At 31.4% G+C, this 18478-nt stretch overlaps 1 protein-coding gene across 6 annotated transcripts in view; it reads right to left on the bottom strand.

Moving 5' to 3' along the window:
* Positions 1-18191, bottom strand: part of LOC143255922 (protein odr-4 homolog) — a 39369-nt gene extending 21178 nt beyond the window's left edge. For 3 of the 6 annotated variants that reach the window (XM_076512351.1, XM_076512350.1, XM_076512349.1), the window contains exons 1-7: positions 17565-17775; positions 14660-14833; positions 12627-12722; positions 8631-8734; positions 6589-6625; positions 3398-3709; positions 2928-3053 (exon numbers count right to left, since the gene is read on the bottom strand). In XM_076512351.1, coding sequence (XP_076368466.1) covers positions 2928-3053; positions 3398-3709; positions 6589-6625; positions 8631-8734; positions 12627-12722; positions 14660-14833; positions 17565-17660 — 945 coding nt within the window. In that variant the 5' untranslated portion in view covers positions 17661-17775. Of the gene's footprint in view, positions 1-2927; positions 3054-3397; positions 3710-6588; positions 6626-8630; positions 8735-12626; positions 12723-14659; positions 14834-17413; positions 17456-17564; positions 17776-18147 lie in introns of those variants that run through there. The other 3 variants (XM_076512355.1, XM_076512352.1, XM_076512353.1) reach the window with 3 other exon arrangements.
* Positions 18192-18478: the final 287 nt, after the last annotated feature.

Below are 18478 nucleotides of genomic sequence, written 5' to 3'. Positions count from 1 at the left end.
ACTTTCAAACAAAATTTTATTTAAAAAGTTTCAGAAACAAAGAGAATATATAAAAAAATGTCCAAACTTGTGGTTTGTTCCCAAGTATTCTAAATTTCGTATTAAATTTCATTATATTCTGCAAGATATATACATGATCACTTTCCCATGGAACTATTAATTAACTTCTCATATCATTTTACTGAAAACACAAACAAAGTGCTTATGGTCTCCTACATCCATTGGTATAGTTGGGTGATTAACTCCATTAACTGATGTGATCAATTACTTGTAAGCATCAAATATCAAGTTTTAGGTAAAATAACCAATTAGTTAAAATTTAGTTTAATAATAATCAGAGGATAATAAAATTAACTAAAATTAGTGTTTCTAATTATTCCATCGTTCAATAAATCAAAATATTGCCATGAAGATTTATAATTATCATAGTCAAGTTTTTCAAGGTTATACAGCTTAATCAATCAGTTAAATTCACTTGCTCTCAAAGCAGAAGAGGAATAACAGTTCCAGTTAACCAATATCTGAAACTAACTTCTACTTTTCTAAACAAATGTTGTTTAGAAACATCTTTTGTAGGATTGTTTGTTTTGTATATTGGCAAAGTCACAAAAGGCCATCTGCAATAACTATCCATAAACTTGAACTTACAGATTAGAATAAAGGCAGCTAATCAACAACACCTACTGACAACTCTTGAGCTATGCTAATCAAATAATGGGACTTCACCACTCTTATAAAACATCTACAGCCCCAAAATTTAGGTAGATAATGAAACAGGTATCCATGCTAGACCATACTGATATGACTATCAAGTCACCAGATGCACCACATATGTATTTCTGTAGAATCAGACTGTTCAAACAATGCTAGAAAACAGGTATCTTCATACACTGTGTGGTCTATGGTACAACATACAAGGACGAGCATTGTGCTTTGGACATAACCTTTTGCAATGAAAACTATGCTGCAGGATTAAAGTCACAATACCTGGTCATCAGATAACCAGACAAGGTAATGGGGAATATAATGACAAGATGAGGCTCCAAAGTTGTTTTATTATAATGTGCTCCACTATTGTCCTGGTTACAATAAAGAGTAATGTACAATTTTTAATGATGTTTTACTCACAGTTTAGAGGATAACAGAATATGTTTGTAACAATAAAGATACATGACACTCTTAAATATCTTTTTTCAGCCTAAAATGTATACAATTGTAATTAATTTAGTTGCAATAAAAAGCTTTGAATAATATTCCTGCACTAATATCTATATGGCTTCAAATTTTGCTCTAAATATACACTTAAGAACTTTGCTTCTCACTTTAAACATTTAAAGGGTTCAAAAAAAACGACTATCAGGATATATGTTAAACAATGATAAACAAATCATTTCATTATTCTTTTAAAAAACATGATACACAAGTATTATAAAACCTATTTACAGACTGTTACAAAAACTAACAAAAGCATCAACAATCTTTTTATACTTTTGTGATTAACTTTGCACTGGAAAATATCAGGTCATCCCACAAGGAATGTCCAAAAATGTAATACAGAAAGTGCATTACCATTTCTGTCTTTGTAGAACCCTTTAATGACTAAAATATGTAGTAAGACGTGTATAAAAATGTTCAGACAAATAAAAGAAACTAACCCAAATCCACTCTTCCAGATCATTAATCAAATAAACCCTTATAAAAATGGACGTGTCTGAGGAGCACATTAGGCATATAATGCTCAACGAGTTTAAAAACTGCAATAGTGCAGCAGAAACTACACAAAACATTAAAGGTGTTTACGTTGCAAACTCTCAATGAAAGAAATTGTCAACGGTGGTTTCAGAAGTTCAAATCAGGTAAGTACAACTTAAGTGATGCACCATGTTCAGGTCGTCGTGTTGAGTTTAATGATGACTTGCTGCTGGCTGCACTTGATGAATATTGTGTTGTAACAGTTGAAACACCAGCACAAAAGCTCAATTCAACCCATTCAACAGTTCATTGTCATCTGCAACAGCTTGGAAAGGTGTCAAAACTTGAAAAATGGTTCCCAATTATTTGACAAAAGCCAACCTTAGAGCAAGAATAGACATTTGCACTTCTCTGCACTCTCATGAATGTAACTCACCTTTTTTTTGGACAGGTTACTGACTGGAGATGAAAAATGGATATATTATAAAAAACATTAAGCACTGCAGACAATGGCTCAGTGCAGGTAAACTGGCTAAAGCACAGCCCAAAATGAATCTCCACCCTAGGAAAGTCTTGTTAAGCATTTGGTGAAATATTGTTGGTGTGATCCACCTTGAGTTGCTGCCACTCAATGTAATGATTACACCAGAGTTCTACTATCAACAGTTAGAGCACTTGAATGTTGCACTGAATGAAATGAAGCCTGTTTTAATCAATCGTAAAGGTGTTGTATTACACCAAGATAATGCACAGCCCCATCCAACAAGGATCACATCTGCAAAGATTGAAGAGCTAGACTGGGAGAAACTTCCACATCCTTTTTATTTTCCAGACCTTGCCCCATCCGATTATCATCTATTCTGAAGTTTGCAGCATTATCTTGATGGAAAATAGCTTGGAACACATGAAGATGTCAAAACTACCTTGTCTACATTTTTTTCCTTCAAACCTCAAGAATTTTATAGAAATGGCACTCAGAAGCTTGTGAAACATTGGCAGGAAGTAATTAATAATAACAGAACATACATTATTGATGAAATAACATTAAAAGCATTTGAAATCCTTTCTCTTTTTCTGAACCCAAAATCAAACATTACTTAAAGGATGGCCTGATAAATAAACATTTCTAAGACTTAACAGGAATACTGTTAACTGTTTTGAAACTAGATACAGAAATGAAAAAGATTATTTACAATAAACAAAGATAACAAACATATTCAACAATACATACATACCCTTACTGCATCAGAAACTGTAGCCTTAATGTGAACATAGCCTCGACACTGCATAGTTCCTTTCACAACCATGGAAGCTACACAATCTATAGGCTCTACCTCCTTCAAGTTGTTGTTATTGGTTAACTACAAATAGGAAAAAAACACCTTCAACTCTATGTGTAGGCTTGTACACACATATACAAAACATTAGTATTAATACTAGATGTTCCTGGTATTTCATTTTTTCAATGAAAGCAAAGAATTAAGTTATTTCTCACAGAAGATTAGCTAGCACACCCATTACTTGTATTTTACACTGGCAGGTTAGATTTAAATTCAAGTGTAACACTAATGATAAAAGTGAATATTTTGTAAAAAACAAATAAAGGCTTTAATTCAGCATAATCACATGCTCAGAATTTCCTGAATCAATAAAATCTGTTTACTATTTTCTTTGTTTTACATATCTCAAAACCAAAAATTCTTACAAGAGAAAGAAACAAGTCCACATTAAAGCTTTTCTGGGCTGAATGTTCCTTTGACTTTTGTTTGCCTTTCTTTTTTTCTCCTACTGGATCTAGTAAATCTCCATCTTGTCTCATTTTTCTATCAATCAATGCAGTGGCATTAATAACAGCAACATATGATGGACTAAGTCCAGAATGAATCTGTTTTAACAGGTTCTGTTTACACTGATCTTTGCTAACAGGTATCCATGCATCAATTGTATATCGAGAATTTAACCTGTGCCAGCGGAGAGGATTGCTCTGGTACTTAAAGTCTGCAGGCTTAGCTGTACTCTGAAATTATTCAAAAGCAGAAAGAACAGGTTAAAAAACTATAGCCCAAAAAGAAAATTATTATTATTACATAACTTCATAAATGGCCACAAAATATGAACTAATAGCACTTGCTTTACAAGATTCTCTCTATTTTTAACATTTCTAATGAATGCTGGAAAGTTAACCACTCTTGTGTATAGTTTCAGAAAAGGAAGGGATACCAAATTTAAAACTCAATATGTCCCACTACTTAGAGTTTAAAGCTGGCATACACTTAACAAAAATAGTCTGAAAATAAAAGTTTTTAATTTATCATATGATATACGAGAAAAATAAAGTTAACATTTTCCTTACCTTTCTACACTATAATTAATTTGCTGTGTAAGCTCCAGTGCATGCCACAAGCCTTCAACAAAGCATCCACCTTTTTATGTGCCAAAATGTATGGTAACATTTATGATGGCAATCACCATTGACTATAACCCTCAATGAACAGGAGGGTTACACATCCTCCATGTGTGATAATCCCTGCAGGCAATAGCACATGAACACAGGATTATTCTTGATGAGGCACACTAAATGCAAAAGAAGTGGAGAAAAAGTGTGAGAAGTGATGAACTGAGGTGACTTTTTATCCAAAATACATTTTCAAGTAAGAAAAATGTTAACTTCAGAACTACTACTTGCCTCTCCACACCACAAAGAGCTAGGATCGCACACTGAAGATGGTGGAGGGGTTCAGTCCAAAGAAATTACAAAGATGAGTTATATTATGAAAACAGTTTTAGAAAAGGAAAGTCAATAAAATATGGCATCCAAGAATCAAAAGTAGCCTGGTGTTAACATGTCACAAAGCAAACAGAATAAAAGATATTTCAGTTGTCCATTATCTTAAAAGTGGACAGCTGATAATGAATGTGTAGCATGGTTACGCACATAGGTCAGGCTATTCCATATTGAACATATACTTATGTGAGGTAATCATTACAAAGATCAGATTCAGAGAATAGTATCTTGTGCCCTGGAGTGAACCCAAGACTTAACCAACTGGACCTATCCAATGGAAAAAGCTTGGTTCATACCACAGTAAGATGTCCTATCAGGTGTTACTAGCAGGTAACACCCAAGCATTACATCCCAAATAAGGGATTCATCCACTTAGTCTCATACAAGTGGGATTACACTACCAATGAAGAACTCTTCAAATTGACTTTCACATCAACTTGGAACTAGAGAAACAGGGGTTCACTCATACTTCACCAGAAGAAATGAGGAAGGAGAAAATTATGTAGGGAAAAACACTGAACCATAAACCATTGTCATTAGGTACAATGACCTGGATTAAGTCCCATACTGAGACACATTGCAAAGTAGTATCATGATTAAAAACAGCAAGCATAAGCCAGTTGCAAGGGCAGATCAGTAAACATTTTCACTTATGCTATGCCCACCACAGATGTAGAAATGCACATATATGTAAGTGGATGGAGCCCATTGATTGACTTTTGAACCTTAGATGGTTGGAGAGGGTTAGGTGTCCAGACTTGTGTGTGACTGACAAAGGGTGTGAAAAATTTGGGAAGATAAGAAGAACATGAAAAAATAAAAGCATAATCTAGTTAAAACTGTTGTGGTGATCCTTTCAGTTAACAAAAAAAGGTATGATGATGGAGCATAGGCCTAATGACAATCTCGAGAAGTACTGGACAAAATCCACATGTTGGGTTAAAAAACAGGATCATACAATGGGGCACATGCCCCTAAATGTACAAGGTCAATTAAAAGAAAATCCAATGAAAGATAATTCACTTGAAAGTTCTAACTGACGAGTGTAAAATTAATTATCATTCTTTCAAGTAAGCAAGAAACATAAGGAAAAAAAAGACTATACAATGAATATTTACAGAAGGTTAAAGTGAGACATGCAAAATTTCTGGTAAATCTTATGAAAAAACAATTTGAAGAAAAGCAGTGTTCACATTCTAGCACTCTGAGATTAACGCATGTGAAGAATATGCACATCCTTCTATTGACAGAGGATGCAAGTCTAATGGTTATTACATCATACATTGATATGTGTAGGGGTGGTAGCTTTGTTGAAGGTTTGTGGCTTCCACAAGAATTTACATGGCATTGAATGCACAAGATCTCTCTTTGTGATACAAAAAGGCAAACAGCATTTCTGAAGAATACAGTTAAATAAATTCACAAGAAGCATTTAACATTAAAATAAGGCATTTTCAGAATAAGAATAATTGAAAAAATTATCTTCATTTCAATGATACAAACCAACAATTTACATAAAAGTTAATACAGAGCAAAGGAATGTGTTGTTTTGCAAATTTGGAAACAATCATACCTGGACTTTCTTAAACTTAAAGGAAATGTAATATTATGACTAGAATGAACTGAAGTCTTATAATAATCTAAACCACAAATTGATAAAAGTCTGAATATTTCTGCTAGACTGCTCATCACCAAATCTGTCATGTATGTCATGTACCCTTAGAGCCCCTCAAGGAATGATATAGGATGATTGCCTTTGGATCTGACCTCATGGGAGCCCCCTATGTCTTTCATGCCTTGAAGGAATAGGTTAGCTGGTAAGCATTAAGAGGATAAATAAACTCAATACACAAATGTGCAATTGGTTATTATAAGTTCACTGAAAATTTTTTCCTTTTTTTTTTTTTTTATGTAAGTAATATTTCGTCAAATACTTAGAGTCTGTAAAGGGGTTATTTTTTAAACGTGCTGCAACAGACAAAGATGGAAATTCTTAGTATTTTAAACTTTAAATAAAATGAAATCACTAGCATCTTTCACATAACTTTAATTAGAGGTTTTCAGAGTTATTTTGGGCTTTCATTACTTAAAATAGTAAAATAATTTCTTACCTTATAATCATTGACATCAAAGGTTCGGGTGGTGATTCTAAACTGTGGTTAAGAAGTTACAACAGCAAATGTAATATTATATTGTATCCTATACCTGACTCTAGAAATCACAAATTTTATGAAAAAAAAGTTAGCATTAAAGTTATGCACAAAAAATATTAAAACAGGTTCCAATTTTATCACATTTCAAACCTCATCTTAACAATATGTGTATCAACATTTACCAACATATGGTACTGAAAAAGTTATACTTCGCAAGATATAAAGCAAATAATGTCATAGTATTGCAATATACACAAACACCTGACGAATAACAAGTGTTATGCTTTATCACACAATGAAAGTATACATACATGATCTTGTATTTTAATGCTTTTCCAAAAATGGAGTTTCATAAACAATCATTAAACCAAATGGTATTGGTAAAGTAAAAAAAAAAAAAAACTTATGAAGAATTTTGAAAAATTGACTTAAAGTCAATTTGTATGAAACAGATATAAATTAAATTAAATATGGAATGATGAAAATAAATACTGGGGTAAAATGTATGCCATTCACTTAATTTTTTGTTTCAATGTTGATGGTCTAAATGCCATCAGCATTTTATATTACTGGGTAAATTTAAGTCATCTTTCCTCCACATACAAAATAAAGTTACATATACATATAAATATGAAAAAAAGTAAGTTTTTATACCCAGATTAAACTATTTATAAGAATACAGAAGCTTATTTAGTGTTAGTTTGTATAACACTGAACTTTCTTGAAATTATTACACTTTGTAATTATAGCACGATCCAAAACAGCTAGTTTCATTTACATTTTAGGGTTACTCACTGACAATGTACATTTACAAAACACCCATTTGGTACAAGTTCACAGAAAAGATTACAGTCTGCTTAACAAGTTACACCTGCTTTTTAAAAGCCAAAAATGATCATTGTTAGCTTATAAATACATGAACTATAATAATGAAATGGTGTAACTTACCAGATGTTTAATCATTCTTTATATAGCATATTGCTACCAACCTACACAGCTAAAAAATATAATACACTTGAACCAGTGCCAGTAATTAGAATTTTTAAGTGTTTTAGACAAACTGGTATTGATGTAAAAGAAGAAAACTCAATGGATGCATGAAAAATCATAACATCTGTAAATCTGAGGAATTACTGAGCATTAACTTCTAATCAGAAAAGCTACTTACACAAGATTAAAATAAATTCAGTCCTTATAAACCTGCAAATAAACAGAAAATAAGCTAAAAAAAGTTTTAATGCATGAGGTGGTAAGAGTTTTTTAAGGGGGAATTACAAAAAAAAGCCTTTCCAATTACACACAACAGCAATTCATGAAACATAATACTCAAAACTAGGTTATATCTACACATGAAAATTTTCTCCTCTTTTTGGAAATTTTTAATTCACAGAACAAAATTTTTATTAACAAATATATTCTAATGTCGTCTATCTTTCATTGTTTAAACTGCCAAATCCAAAGAGACTATAAATCAAAAAATTAAACATGCTGATCACATACAATGTGTGTTTCCTAATTATTTGTGAATTGTAGTAGAAAATGCAATAGCAGATGTTTATGTTGCATACCTGTAAAATATATTAATACTACAAACTGTATTTTAAGAAATCTGTGTATAAAAAATATATTATTAATATAAATTTTAAATAAATATCAGGTGACATTAATCAGTATGTGAACTAGACTGGTACAAACTTATAACATATCGGTTACTTACTAATAATTAATAACCAATAAAGTAAGTACTTTTCCACCATTTTTTCAGTTAGTACAAGTTATCACACAGTAGAAAACATTATACTGATCACCTGAAAGTTCAGTAAGTATAATACAATTTAAACATGCAATGGTAGCATTCTATTTTACCAATACATCATTAAAGAACTCTCATTAATACTTTAGTGTTTTAACAGCCTATAACAAATGTACCTCATTACATCTTCTACACACTTTATATCATAGCTTTGTGTGCTTATGTACAGTCCAGAACACAAGGATACTTGTTTGTTATGGGGCAAATGTGAAGTAAAATCCTTTCCAAACTGTCTGAACTAACGTTGAACCTCAAATCTCGACTCAATGCTTTATTTAAGGCAAACAAAATCTGAAAGAAAATTAAAAATAAAATGTATTTTCACTGTAATCTAGTGATCTGTGTTGATGGCTTTTACATTCATATAGTCAGATGAAATTTTACCAGTATTTTTCAACTTAATAGTTTCTCCTTGAAGTAGGTCATCCTGAAGTTATAATCTTCCCATACCCAAAATATATTTCAAATAGTTGCTTTCATCCACTTACAAGAGTAGCTATTCTCATCCAGTGCTGTCCTTCATATGTAAATTTTTCTCCACATGCAACAAGCTTTCTGCTTCCCCCTGCCAGAATCAACTTATTCTAACACATCTCTTATGTATATCATCATTTGTCACTTTACAATCAACAGAAGCATGACGTACTCATCTGACTTCCTCTATATGCCTATACAGTACTATCACAAAAAGTCTGGCAGAAGATGTAGACAGCAGATGAAAGCAGGATGGGATGTGCAACTGGAGGAAAGTACCTACTGAAAATACGTTTTCAGTACAGGAAAATTATAACATGCAATAAAATACTTCCTTCATTCATAAGATTAGTAAGAATCCCACAGTGATTAGGTGAAAGGACCAGTGCAAAGTAATGACAAAAATACCTCCAGAAGTTTCTGAAGGATACCCCTTGAAATGAGAGTCAGATTCAAAGATTAGATGAGAGGAATAAGACCACTTCTGAACCAGGTATACTTTCTACCCAATCATGAAACGTGTAGTAGATAAGGGTAGAAAAAAAGGGAGTACATCCAAGTGGGAAAGAAATGTAGTAGGATAGTTATACTAACCCTGAAGTATATACGCAATTTAATTCCACTAAGCATAAAAGTGGGTAAATCAATGGATGTGCCCTTAGCTGTAACTACACTTAAAATTCATGCTGTTCAGAACCCACATCCATTTTCACCTAAAGTTCATGAGAGAGGGGGAATCTAGATCAACTCCAATTCCTGAGCATGACTCATATGCCAACCCTTTCACAATGGGTCACTGGTCAAAGGCCATGCCATCAAGTTTATTCACTTACATTCAAAGTTTTATTGAACTACTATATTTATGAATTTATGTCAGTAAATTTGGAACTAAACTTTAGATTACAATTCAAACTTTAATATTACACAGAAGTTAATTTCTTAAAAGTAAATATTAAAAGAACACACCTAAATATAGATTTGAGTGAGTCATGTGGTATGTAATGCAGCATTGTTTAAAATTAGATGTTTGTGACATCAAAATATTAAGTGTATAATTTCATACAAATTATAAACTCAAATTACCATATACCAACAAGCTAGAATATAAAATAAGAATGTCCCCCTAGTGGTTTTTCTCAGCTATTTAAATCTGTGAATGTATGTAGGTATGTATGTTTTCTTAAAGCAAAGCCACATGGAGCTATCTGCTGAGCCCGCTAAGGAAAATCGAACCCCTGATGTTAGCATTGTAAATCTGGAGACTTACCGCTGTACTAGCAGAGAGTTAAATCTGTGTAAAGGCTACCACATTCTCTCAAACCAAAATTTCAAGAAGGTAGAAGGTAGGTTGTATCTTTATTCTGCTCAAAGTTTCTTTTTTTTTTTTAAACCTAAATACATCATAGTTACTAAGCTTAACATATAAAAATGCAATTCTATGGTATCAGTATATTTATTTATGATTTTTTTTGGTTATTCCACTGTATATATATTTGAAAAAAAAGTTTGTTTCATAAGCCTTCACATGTAAAATTTTAAGGGGCCCAGCATGGCCAAGCACATTAAGGAGTGTAACTCGTAATCTGAGGGTCGCAGGTTCACATCTCGGTCGCGCCAAACATGCTCGCCCTTTCAACCGTGGGGGCGTTATAATGTGACAGTCAATCCCACTATTCGTTGGTAAAAAGAGTAGCCCAAGAGTTGGCAGTGGGTGGTGATGACTAGCTGCCTTCCCTCTAGTCTTACACTGCTAAATTAGGGACGGCTAGCACAGATAGCCCTCAAGTAGCTTTGTGCGAAATTCAAAAACAAACAAACAAAATTTTAAGAGGCTCAGCAACCTACATCTAACAGCAACAGTTCATAGGACATAGCTGGAAAAGATAATTGTTTGCTTTATTTCTTTATTTATTGTTCTATATTTTAAGAAAAACAAAGTTAATAATTTATTTATAAATAGCAATAATCAAAATACATATATAAAGTATAATAACTGAAATGTGACTATATAATGAAATACTAGTCCACAAAATTGTAGCCAAGACAGGGAAGACTAAAGAGTAATTTCATATCATGAAATATGCAATTAGTGCATGTGTATTTTAGATTCTAGCTTAATAATATCAGTAATGTGAATTCCTAATTTCTAAAAAACAATGCACTTCGTATTTGGACACCACAAACATTTAATGTGAACAAATGTTCCATTTAACATACCACGTTACAAACAAGAAATAAAGAAAAAAAAATAAGATTGAAGTTTAAGTGCATTTTTTTAATATTTACTTTTAAAGTAAAAAATTAACTAACATATAATGCTCAAATTTGAATTATATTCTTAATTTAACACCAAACTTACTGATATAAATGTATAAAACAGTTGTTAAAATAAAATTCTGAAAGCAAGTTAAACACAATAATGTAGCCTCTGAACCATGACAATAGGGTTAAAGTTACATTTCTTTTTATTATAATCTGTAGATATATAAAAGCTGGAACAGTTAAACATGCCCATTTGACAGCTTACCTATAAAAATGAAAAGCAATCCAACAGTGCTTTTCAATTTCACTCACAATTACACGACTCAAGATGAAACTGTTGTAGAGACACAAGCATAGAGGATGATATTTTGAAAATCTTCTGCCTTTCATCTTCAGGTCAGTGTGAGTGTATGAGGTGTTGCCAGTCTTTTATAGTGTTCTGATGGATTGTGGAGAGCATGTTATGATTGGTTGGATTATCACTTTTCTGATTAGAGGAAAGATTTCCTGTAGATTCAACCAATGGTAGCCATAGGTTACTCAGCTCTAATCCAAAATCCCTGTTTAGTGAAGATTTAATAGTGTTAATAAAATGATTCTTTGATTTTTCTTGTCTTACAGAATTTGTCTGTGTCAATGATTCTAGTTTTCTCCCAGTTTATTCTGTGTCCAGTTGATGTGGCATGCTTTGCAATGGCTGAATTTTGTGTTTTTATAAATCTTGTACTATCTTTATGTTCTTTTATTCTTGGCACAAGTTTTCTTCCTGTTTCTCCAATGTATGTATCATTGCAGGAACACAGAATTTCATAATGACATTTTTGGGATTCTCTTTGATAGGTCCCCCGTTTGTTTTTTAACATGCTTGGACCTTAAGGTATTGTAGGATTTCCCCAAAGAATACATGACTCAAATTCCTCCTCGTACAAGGATACCACATGACATAAATGAGCTTAACTGTTGTTTACATGAGTCAAACAAATTTGTAATGTATGCTATATCCACATACGTAACACCTGCTTCAAAATTTAAATGTGTTAGCAAATGTTCATAACTTAATAACAGCTTTAGAACATTTGATGCTTTTTTAACTTTTTCATATACATGAACCAAAATGTATGTGAATAAATGTAACCATATGACATTTTTTGTGTACAAGCTCTAAAACTTGTGAATGAATAACCCTGCAGCAATGTTACCATTCTTGAATTTCACTTTATATAACAAAATACTAAAATGCTGAATAGTTATTTCTGAAACATAAGACACACAGTAGGCTTGCAAAATGTCAATATTGATTACCTATATTCTTTAATATAAACAATTTAATGTATCAAATATATTTTTGTTTGTCTCTCAATAAATGCATTTAAAGTCTTTTTCCTTGGTCAATTTCTTCAAGAAGCATTTCTAAAAGTGAAGTTTCACAAAACAACTGGCTTCCTACCTGTCGTAATTTGGATTGTAAATGGATATAGATTTCGGATGGAGAAATAAGAAAGATTCCCAACACTTCTAGTCCTCCAGGGAGCATTCTTGTTACCTTTAAAAGAAAAAATATACATACATACACACACAAGGGGAAAAAAAATTAATATGTACTATACTTTCTAATAAATGAACATCAATTAAATTCCCCCACAAATATTTCTACTATGAAATGTGCAAGATCCTAAGACACTCAAATTCCTCTTTATCGTATGTTTCACATATTTTTAAACAATTTTGGGTAACAATATTTTTACATCATTTTTCTTAATATCAAAACAAAACATTACAATAAATTCTCAACCTTCATTTTTCTGTATCATAACAGCTGTTTGCTCTAAGCAATACATTTGAAATAATCTTTTACACCTCTATTTGAGCTTCTGAGTTTCAAAAGAAAATTACAAATCTATACTATTGATATTTAGGGTAAATAATTGTAATTTTCTCTTGCAACCTCCAGTCATTCTAGAAAGAAGATGTGGGTAATTTAGATTTATTTCATTTTGTCTTTTTTAAAGGTTGTCAAATGGATCAAACCTGTAGAAAATTTAGGATAAAATAACAGATAAGATAAAATGTCTGTGAAAACAACTTTTGATATTTATTTTGGAGCATCTAGAAGTTCTACAAATGAAATTTGAAAGCTAAGAGGAAAAAAGTATTTTTAATCTTAATATGCAAACCACTGTGTACTCAAAAACAGTTAGACTCACTTTTATCAACAGGTTAATTGGACAAATATTTAACTACAGTAAGTGCGAGGTAATGTACTTGGGCAAAAGGTGGTGACAGTTAACTCAATCAATATGTTTTACATACAAGCATCGATTATGCTGATTAACATCATGTGAAACAACTGATTAATCAAAAATTATGGTTAAATAGATTTGTAGTATCAAAATAATCATCTAATTGAAAAAAGTGTCTCCAATCATTACTATTTTATTTTCGATTCTTCCACACATCCAAGTAATCAAAATAATACCATTTGATTTCTCTTATTATTCTTGATTAATTCAAGATGATTAAGCTTAATTGATTAATGTTCATGACTCAGGAAAATAATCAAGGAATTGAAATTTGCATTTCCAACTATTATTGTTTTCAATTCTTAACATGAGAGTAACCCATTATTTGAATGTTAGGAGCCCAATGATTAATCAATCATCAAATTCCACTAATCACCCAATTATAAACTTAGGTTATTGTAATTTGGGTTCCAAGTTTAATATAGATAAAAACTCGATGACACGACTAAAGAAATGAATCTTAATATTAAGACCAATAATAATTTAAATACATTAATATGTATTTACAGACATACTGATTACAAGTGAAAAGATGTAATAATCTTTCCCTACCTAACACTAGTTAATGCCTCACTTGGAAAATTTTGAACATTGTTTAGAGTTTTGGAGTACTTACCAAAGAAAGGACACTAACTTACTGGAAAAGGTAAAGAAGAGGGCTATTACAATGTTTTAAGGGTTGGAAGGATTATCTTACAAGGAAAAGTTAAGATCTGTTAAATTATTTCCTCTTGGTGGGGTAAGAGATGATCTTACTGAAGTTTACAAGATTATTCAGTGGAATTAATAGAACACAGGCCTTTAATTTATTTATGATGTATTCCAAAGACAATAAGACAAATTTATGACGTATAAAAAAGATGACTCCATTTAACACTGTTTCATTAACAGATTTAATGGTTTATGGAATGAGTTGTCATCAGGAATAGCAACGAACAGAGAGTATGGTAAAGATAACCATTAAGAATCGCTTCAAGATATCTCTTATCAACCACTATGTATAAAATTAAACATTACTTGCGGCCTGCAGCAAATAATTATTAATTCAGAAAAATTACAACTTACATGGACACTATAATAAGATCAAACTTCGAGTAGAACATACCTTTTTACTCACTAATAAAATAAGACATTAAAAGGGTTAAGGGCAACATCTGGTTTTATATTTTGTAGGTTATACCTGTTTTCCATACTGGGAAATCCATGCTTCATCTAGTTCATCAGTTTCTCTTGTCTTTATTCTGTCCTTAGAAGATTTCAACTCTTTACTGTTTTGTTCAGTTCCAGTTTCCTCCTCTTTTTCTTTTGATGGAACTTCAGTTAGATGCACAATAAAATCTTTCTCTACCGTGTTCTACAAGAAGGGAGTGTATAATGAAAAATAAAAATTATCGAAGTTAGTGGATGAAAAGTTTAGTTTGAAGTAAAAATATATATATACCAAAACCAAATGTGTAGTCAAGAATTTAAATGTAATCATGTATTTATATAAATATATTATAACCATAAATTTTTAAACCATAAACAAAACACATTAAAATTAAACAAAATATGCTACATATTATTAAAAAGATCCTATGATACAAGCTACAATGTGGGTTTATAAAATTTATCCTAGGTTTTGGAGGTGACTGGGGAAGTAGAACCCACACTGCACTGGAGATACACCATCTATCAGTCTTAACCTCCAATTCAATAGTCTCACATCAGAAGATTAGAAATTAGGAGAGCGAGATATGGGTGCTCAAGCCCACAACATCCAACATCTGTATCACCCTTCACTGCTACAGACAGTTGTGGAAAGTTGACCGCTCTCCCAAGTTAAAATAAGAATAAGAAAAAAATAAAAATATAATAAGAAAAGAAAAAAAAAGGTACTACCATTTGGGAATAAGTAAAATGGAACTTACCTCTTGAAGTTAGTATTCTGCCCCCAGTATGGTCGAGGCACTAATTAACATGAAATTGAACCATATCAGTATAGTAAGACTGCCGTGCTTTTATATGCAGTTCAAGGTGTACATCTGCACAAAGTGGTGCCAAATTCTTAAATAACCTTGTTTTAGTTAAAATTACTGAAAGATACTGAATGATGGTAAAAGTTCCATAATGCACTAGTATAATTGGTGTATGGGCACTTTGCTTCACACACAGCATTTCAACTTGTATATTTAAAAACAGCTGGAGAGGAGTGAACAATGTTTCAACCGTCTTTGGTCATCGTCAGGTTCACAAAACCGAAGAAGGTCGAAATGTTTGCTCCTCTATTAGTGCCTTCTCTACTCATTCCAGCTGTTTTTAAAAATATAATTTTCTCTACAAGTGGGTTTTCTCATCATCATGAGTTAGCATTTCAACTTGTTTTCATACTTCAATACAGTTTATCAATGTACAATTTTGGAAGATTATTCCAAATATCTTGAGCTGAGCTTGGCCCAGCAATTAGCACACCAACATCTGCAGATCCACTGTCTGTGTTCCATTACCATAAAAAATATGCTTTTCAATTTACATTTATGGACATGTCATAAGAGTGTACAACAGTCGTATTTACCATTTGGTCAAACAAGAGTAGCCAAACAGGTGGAATGGAAGCATTAACTAGCTGCTTTCATTCTAGTACTTAAGTCCAAAATTAGGAATAACTTGCCCAGATCTATGGCCTTTGAGTAGAAATTCAAATGTCTATCACAGTTTAAGCAAATCATTTGGTCATCCTTTCATCTTATATTTTCAGACAAGCTCATATAGCCTAAATGATGTTAATCTAAGGACCATATACAGGCAATGTTACAACTGTGAATGTTCCACAAGCCTCTTTACCATTGATAGATCATTTCACTACATTTTGCTGTGTGTTTGGGATTATAATCTTGCTGGAAATGACCTCACTCAATTAATGAATGGATCAGAACTTACCTGTACTTGCAGGCAATCAGTGTGCCATTATTTTGTTTAAGATGCAGTGCCAAATGTATAATAATGATCCTGCAACTTACTTCACTGTAGATTTATATACTACCTATATAGGAGTCTCCTCTATACTGTCAAACAAATTGTAATTGTTACTAAACAATTCAGACTTGAATTCATTTAAAAGTTTTGTTTATTCTCTGTAAAGAAGAATCATTTCATGCTTAGCTTTACTGATTGTGATGTTTAGAGCAGTTTCTCCAGGTGATCCATCCTATTCCAGCAAAACATAATCATTAAGATGTTTTAGCAGGGTAAAAATACCAGTTGTGTCAGTTTTTTTTATGCAGTGTTTATATACTTTTTGATTAATACTTTTTAAATTTCATAAATGCTTATAAAACATCTGAGATCAAAATTAAATGGCTTTCAATTTTCTTTACATAAAGTATCTCAAAAATATGGATTTAGTGTGATCTGTTAACACATTATTCCTATATATTAAGAGTAGATTATGCTCATACTAAAAATATAATAAATAAATAAAACAGCTTTTAGAAAGTGCTCAATGAGAACCTTGACATTTTTTCCAATATATCAATACAAAAACAATGCTCCCAAGCACATAATTTGATGTACAAAAATTTTACAACCTTTGAAACAAGGTATGGTGGAATTAAAGACTCAAGGTTTTGTTAAGCTTCAGTCATTCTGATATTTAATTTTAAAAAAATTTAAAATTATCATTGCATTATTAAAATATATCCTGTACTTTATTACAACACAATTACATCAGATTATCTAATCAAACTTCATGAAACATCTTTGATACTGACACCAGTAATAGATAATTAAGACATACTGTTTACATTTTAAAATAGAATGAAAACGTCTTAGTCTTTAGATTTTAACTAACAATAGCAATAACTTAAGATCAAACTTTTTTTTTTTTTAATGACGACTCAGGCCTAATGTAAAAATTAAACTTATGTTGTACATTTTACGCTATAGGACTACTCACTACAAACCCCACTAAGCCATATAACATATGGTCACGACACTACTACCAGTGCGAAGACTATTAGGCCTATGTATACGAGAAAAAATAATTTAAAAAGCAGGACACAATACATTTCGGGTCCTACTTATAAATCAATAATTTATATACTTACTTGCCCAAACACTAAACCAATTTTCTGAGTTTTTTCTTTAATCATGTTATTTATAAGATCTTTAACATGATCATCATAAAATAATAACCGCCCCATAATTTTAACTTAAGAAATTACTACATACATAAACCTTTCCATTCGTAATGCTAATCCTACAAGAACTAAATAACAGCACACATATTCAACGTAACTATATATATATGTGTTTATATGTCTAATTTTGCATTCCCCAAAACGAGTAAAAATAATAAAGTAGCACAAAGAAGAAAATATAAAACAATAAATATGGTAATATTAATAACTATTTTCACTAGTATATTATGAAGTTTTAGCAAGTTATTTGACGATATAATCACCTCAATGGTAATTATTTGGTTTAATCTTAATTTATCCTCACAATATCAATTTTGAAAGGCAAAATTTAACACAAGTTTACTAGAAAATATAACAGAGATTTCTCTTTTAAATGACTTTTTCTATTAAAAAAATACAAAAATTGCTAATTAAAGTACCGTAATATTTTTTTAATCAAATTATGATATGATTCTGGGATTTTTGTGTGGTTTTGTATATTCATCGTTACCTTGGTTCTGAACGTTTTGGCACTGCCATCCCTACATCATCCTTATATTAAAAAACAAAATGTTTATTACATGTTTAGTTAAAGGCGGTGTTTCTTGTCAAAAAGTTTTATTTAACTTTTTAACGACTAGTGGTGGCAACGAAGAAGGAGAGATTTTCAAATATTAAAGTATATATATATATATATATGAATATCTTATTAACTTTTTTACTTTGCATGATTCAAATATATTTCAAACATTATTTCAATGATGTGATTAATAAAAGGTCGACCAACTCAATGCTATGTACATTCTTACTTTCTACTTATGAGAATACTGAGATTCAATTTC

This window comes from Tachypleus tridentatus, chromosome 7 (assembly GCF_004210375.1).
Source record: "Tachypleus tridentatus isolate NWPU-2018 chromosome 7, ASM421037v1, whole genome shotgun sequence".
Taxonomy (NCBI): Eukaryota; Metazoa; Arthropoda; class Merostomata; order Xiphosura; family Limulidae; genus Tachypleus; species Tachypleus tridentatus.
Note: the sequence above shows the minus strand (reverse complement) of the source record. Positions and strands in the feature narration are given on the sequence as shown.